At 45.8% G+C, this 6,000-nt stretch overlaps 1 protein-coding gene across 1 annotated transcript in view; it reads right to left on the bottom strand.

Annotated features, from left to right (window-relative positions):
- Positions 1-772: 772 nt before the first annotated feature.
- acvr2ba (activin A receptor type 2Ba) overlaps positions 773-6,000 on the bottom strand; it is a 229,877-nt gene continuing 224,649 nt past the window's right edge. Inside the window, exons 9-11 of the mRNA XM_070880119.1 lie at positions 4,584-4,722; positions 3,745-3,875; positions 773-1,543 (exon numbers count right to left, since the gene is read on the bottom strand). Of these exons, the coding sequence (XP_070736220.1) occupies positions 1,349-1,543; positions 3,745-3,875; positions 4,584-4,722 (465 nt within the window). The 3' untranslated portion in view covers positions 773-1,348. The remainder of the gene's footprint in view (positions 1,544-3,744; positions 3,876-4,583; positions 4,723-6,000) is intronic.

Here is a 6,000-nt window from a genome sequence, read left to right as displayed (position 1 = left end):
AGTTCACAGAAAAAGTAGAAGGATTAAGAAGAAATAGGAGGAGAAGCAAGCACAAAAAATGAGACGACGTAATGCCCAAGTACCTTATAGGCAATATTCTACAACTGTGTACAGTTATTTACAACGGTGCTGAACAAGGTAAATGGTAGCACTTCCTAAGGATTTGGAACTTCTTAAAACTCCCTGGTCATAAAAAGCCAACTTACATTAAAATAGCACTACAAAGACAACACAACTAACAAAATATATAATAAAATCATACAGGTAGAAAAAATTCTGAGGTATTTCTGGTTTTTGAGGTGGTTTGTGGTCGTGAATCTTTTTTTCTCGTTATAACCTCGGAAGCCACGTATTTATGCATTTCTTTTAAAAGTTGTGTGTTTTCGTCTTCAGAACGTTGCATGTTGCAAAATAAAACTCGAGTTGAAAAAGCAGCATTAGGGACATTCACGGACTAAACTGCTTATGGCGTTACGTAAATGCGGCCATAAAATATGCACCTCTTTTAAGACAAAATAAACTAATTTGTTTTGTGGTTGTGGATCAAGACGCACCCCCCCGCCTCAAAAAAAAAAACCCTCCCCCAATTTACCGGTTACCTGAGAAGTACTTTCATAGCTACTTTATTTTTTTTTGTCCAAATGCTGCAAAGTTTGTTAACTCCTCCCTCCCGCCCTCCCCCCCACCCCCCGCCAAACACACCCCCGTTACTCACGTTCCCCTCACAAAAAAAAACACCTACCGAAGAGCCCGTTACAACCTTTCCTTCTCATGTGCGTGCGTGCGCGCGTGCGTGTGTACAGTGACACCCGTTCAATCCGTAAAAGACATGTTTACCATTTTAAGCACTCACTGTTAAAATGTAGATCCCTTGAGGAAGGTAAATCGCGTGTGTAACAGTCTAAAAGTTTCCTCCTATAATTGCAGCATTTTTTTTTTGTTTTTTTTTGCAGGTGGTACAGGTTTCGTATCTTTTGTGGGTTTTTTTGTTTAAAACGTCACAAACATGCTGTCGAGAAGACAGAAAAGCTACAAATGAGTAGAGAAAAAAAAACTCACACGGTTGAAATGGACTCGAGTCTCTGAGGTACCTGCACCTAGTTTTTTTTTTGCTGCATTCATTGGTCGGTACCTGAATGCATTTTGCTGAGATGTCCATTAAATACAGTAGAGTAGTGTGCTGGTAAAATTGCTCCGAATCCGAAAGAACAAAAAAAAGTCAGGTTAAAATAGCAGCTGTGTTGTGTGGTTCGATTTCCACCGAGTCTGGGAAAAGACACAGATTATTATTTTTTAAAATTTTTTCCTCTCTCTCTCTTCCGTTTTTTTTTTTAAAAACATGGGAGACTCAGATGCTGGATTCTTTGGGTGGCAGGTCCACGTTGGTGACGGCTGTTACCATGGTCACCAGGCAGTCAGAGGTAGTGCCATTGATCAGTCTGCGGGTCTGCGAAATGCGCTCCACAACGCAGCCGGCGGAAAGCCGGGCCTCCGCATCGTGGTCCCAGCATTCTTCAATCGTCTCACAAAACAGCGCCAACCCCTGCCGGCAAACGAGACAAGTTTACGTTTAGGAATCGTAGAATGGTACAGTACAGCACAGGAGAAGGACATTCGGCCCTAGGATTAGGAGCAGGAGTAGGCTAGCCGGCCCCTCTAGCCTGCTCCACCATTCAACAAGATCTTCTAACTCAACTCCACTTTCCCGCCTAATCGCCGCTGATTCCCTTAATGTCCAAAAATCTATCGATCTCCGTCTTGAATATACTCAACAACTGAGCCTCCATAGCTCTCTGGGGTAGAGAATTTGCTGCCTCAAGAGAGCTGTGGAAGCTGGGACATTGAATACATTTAAGACAGAGATAGACAGTTTCTTAAACGATAAGGGAATAAGGGGTTATGGGGAGCAGGCGGGGAAGTGGAGCTGAGTCCATGATCAGATCAGCCATGATCGTATTAAGTGGCGGAGCAGGCTCGAGGGGCCGTATGGCCTACTCCTGCTCCTATTTCTTATGTTTACCCTCTGAGTGGAGAAGTTTCTCCTCATCTCAGTCCTAAAATGGCCGACCCCTTATTCTGAGACTGTGACCTCTGGTTCTAGACTCCCCAGCCAGAGGAAACATCTGTAAGAATTTTATGTGTCAATGAGATCACCTCTCATTCTTCTAAACTCTAGAGAATATAGGCCTAGTCTACTCAATCTCTCCTCACCCTGCCTGTGCTGGCTCTTGGAAAGAGCTATGCAATGCGTCTCGCACTTTAGGAAGGATGTGAAGATCTTGGAGTGCGTACAGAAAAGATTTACCAGAATGGTTCTGGGGATGAGGGTCTTCAGTGCCGGCTCTCTGCAAGAGCACTTCAGCTAGTCCCACAACCCGCCCTTTCCCCGTAGCCCAGCAAATTGTTTTCCTTCAGCTACTTATCCAATTCCCTTTTGGAAGCCGTAATTGAGTCTGCCTCCACCACCCTTTCAAGCAGTGCATTCCAGATCCTAACCTTCCTCATAGCCCTGCAAATGTATTCCCCTTCCAAGTATCTATCCAATTCCCTCATGAAAGTTACGATTGAATCTGCTTCCACCGACCTTTGAGGAAGCACATTCCAGATCACAACAACTCGCTGCGTAAAAAGATTTCTCCTCATCTCCCGCCTGGTTCATTTGCCAATCTGAAAGACGGCACCACCATCAGCTGTCATCAAGGACGGCCATGTTAGGCTGCCAACGGCCTGATGAACGATTGTTCCTGCAACGTTCGGCCCGGTGAAGTGATCCTGCAATTGCCGTTCTGTATATGGGCCTTCCCCAGCCGCGAAGGAAAGTACGGTGGGTAAAGGTAAAACAGTCGGCTGGGAGGGGTGTGGGAAGCATGCTCACAAAATGCAAGCGGAGGTTTAGGGTTAAACCCATGCATTTGATATATTTAGCATAAGCGTATAAAAAAAAACTAGAATCATAGAATGGTTACAGCACAGAAGGTGGCCATTTGTCCCAGCGAGCCTGTGCCGGCTCTCTGCAAGAGCAATTCAGCTAGTCCCAATTCCCCCGCCCTTTCCCCGTAGCCCGGCAAATTGGTTTCCTTCCGGTACTTATCCAGTTCCCTTTTGAAAGCCGTGATTGGGTCTGCCTCCACCACCCTATCAGGCCGTGCATTCCAGATCCTAACCACTCGCTGGGTAAAAAGGTTTTTTCTTCGTGTCGCCTTTGGTTCTTCTGCCAATCACCTTAAATATGCGTCCTCTGGTTCTCAACCCTTCTGTCAATAGGAACAGTTTCTCTCTATCAACTCTCTCTAGATGCCTGATGATTGTGAACACCTTTATCAAATCTCCTCTCAACCTTCTCTGCTCCAAGGAGAACAACCTCAGTTTCTCCAGTCTATCCACGTAACTGAAGTCCCTCATCCTTGGAATCATTCTGGTAAATCTTTTCTGCACTCTCTCTAAAGCCTTCACATCCTTCCTAAAGTGTGGTGCCCAGAATTGGAACAAAAGTCCAGCTGAAACCGAACCAGTGCTTTATAAAAGATAAAATTATCTTTCGCTAGCTTTGCTGGAGAATTCAAGAGAGAACCATTAATATTGGAAGGATATTGGTCCTTTTTATCTCCAGCGGTTTTCCTGTCATTTTTTTTCGATAAATGCATTTAGCCCTTTTCTCACCACAGCCCATCATTGTGTAACATAGCTGTACAAATCTTTCAGGTAGTCAGTCAATCAAGCAACAATAGGCTGCCTCATACGCACCGGATGCTTATACCAGCATTCTTTCAGGACTGGCCTCAACTTTTTGTGGACCACCACATCTTGCAGGTCCTCCAGCGTCGGGTGCTGACCGATCTCCTCTTCAAATGGCAAGATGTACTCGTCAACGGGCCCTGCACAAACAGAGAGGCAAAAGATTGCTGAATGCAAAAGCAAAATACTGTGCATGCTGGAAATCTGAAATGAGAAAAGAAAATGGTGGAAAATACTCAGTATCTGTGGAGAGAGGAGCAGTTAACATTTCAGAAAGAAAGACAGACTTACATTCATATAGTGCCTTTCACGACCACCAGATGTCTCAAAGGGCTTTATAGCCAATGAAGTACTTTTGGAGTGTCGTGACTGTTGTAATGTGGGAAATGCGACAGCCAATTTGCACATAAGAAAACTCCCACAAACAGCAATGTGATAATGACCAGATAATCTGTTTTTGTTATGTTGATTGAGGGATAAATATTGTCCAAGACACGGGGGATAACTCCCCTGCTCTTCTTCGAATAATGCCGCGGGTCTTTTACGTCCACCCGAGGGGGCAGACGGAATCTCGGTTTAATGTCCTATCTGAAAGACGGCACCTCAGGCAATGCACGCTCCCTCAGCACTGCCCTGGAGTGTCAGCCTAGATTTCTGTGCTCCAGTCTCTGGAGTGGGACTTGAACCCTCGACCTTCTGACTCAGAGGCGAGTGCTATCTACTGGGTCTGTGGCTAACAGTATAAAATGGAGCAGAGGTCTAATCAATGAGGCATCAGATTGCATCAACTGCATAGTACAATGGGACATGGGCTATCTTTTAGTGAAGTCGTGGAAACAAACACTCACCATCAGCTGCGGTACATCTCATAATCAGCTCCCAGAGCACCAGCCCCACAGCATACATGTCTATCCTGAGGAAGGCATCTCGCTGGAAGTTAATCGCCCCCTCCAGGACTTCGGGGGCCATGTATCTTCGTGTCCCGACCTGTGGAGAGAGAAGGTTCCTCCTGTAACAAACCTTAGGCTTTGTGAAGGCCACACTGGCACACAACTCCCTTCCTGCTCGGTGACTGCTGACCCTGCTTGTACCACTGTCCCATCACACCAACGGGGCACGCCAGTACATTAACTGCCAAAGCTGATGCTGTCTCCGACCAGCTTTCTGAAGGTGCTGCTCTTGGTGGCCAGGACAGCTCCACAGTCCCCAACCGCTCTCCCGTCTCTGGTCATTACGGAGAGCATCACAGAAGATCGCAGTAATGCTCTCACACATGCACTTTCCAACAGGGGTTCACCGGAAAGGGAATCCTGCTCCCTACTTTGCCCAAATTCCCGAGGACAATTGTATCGCCCCAACTGTTGCCCTGGGTAAGATCTGCTCAATCAGCAAAAATTGGGGATTGAGACTTGGGACTTCCAGGGTTGGTAGGACACTGGACGTTAGTTTCCCCTCAAAGCTACCGAGGAGCGACGTCTTTCAATCTTCTGTTTCAGTATTGACACAAGAATAGGAGCAGGAGTAGGAGTAGGCCATTCGGCCCCTCGAGTCTGTTCCGCCATTCAATATCATGGCTGATCTACCTCAACTCCACTTTCCTGCACTATCCTAATATCTCTCGATTCCCTTAATATTCAAGAATCTATCGATCTCAGTCTTGACTATACTCAACGATTGAGCCTCCACAATCCTCTGGGGTAGACAATTCCAAAGATTCACCACCCTCTGAGTGAAGACATTTCTCCTCATCTCAGTCCTAAATGGCCGACCCCTTATTCTGAGACTGTGACCCCTGGTTCTAGATACCTCCCAGCCAGGGGAAACATCCTCCCTGCATCTACCCTGTCTAACCCAGTAATAAGTTTGCATGTTTGAATGAGATCACCTCTCATTCTTCTAAACTCTAGCGAATATAGGCCTATGTAACGCCCCTATTTAAAAAAGGAGGCAGACAAAAACTGGAAACTATAGACCAGTTAGCCTAATATCTGTGGTTGGGGAAATGTTGGAGTCCTTTATTAAAGAAGCAGTAGCAGGACATTTGGAAAAGCAAAATTCGGTCAGGCAGAGTCAGCATGGATTTATGAAGGGGAAGTCATTTTTGACAAATTTGCTGGAATTCTTTGAGGGCGTAATGAACAGAGTGGATAAAGGGGAACCAGTGGATGTGATGTATTTGGACTTCCAGAAGGCATTTGACAAGGTGCCACATAAAAGGTTACTGCATAAGATAAAAGTTCACCGGGTCCGGGGTAATATATTAGC

Source organism: Pristiophorus japonicus, chromosome 5 (genome assembly GCF_044704955.1).
Source record: "Pristiophorus japonicus isolate sPriJap1 chromosome 5, sPriJap1.hap1, whole genome shotgun sequence".
Classification (NCBI taxonomy): domain Eukaryota; kingdom Metazoa; phylum Chordata; class Chondrichthyes; family Pristiophoridae; genus Pristiophorus; species Pristiophorus japonicus.
The sequence above is the reverse complement of the archived record's forward strand: the minus strand, read 5'-3'. Positions and strand labels throughout refer to the sequence as shown.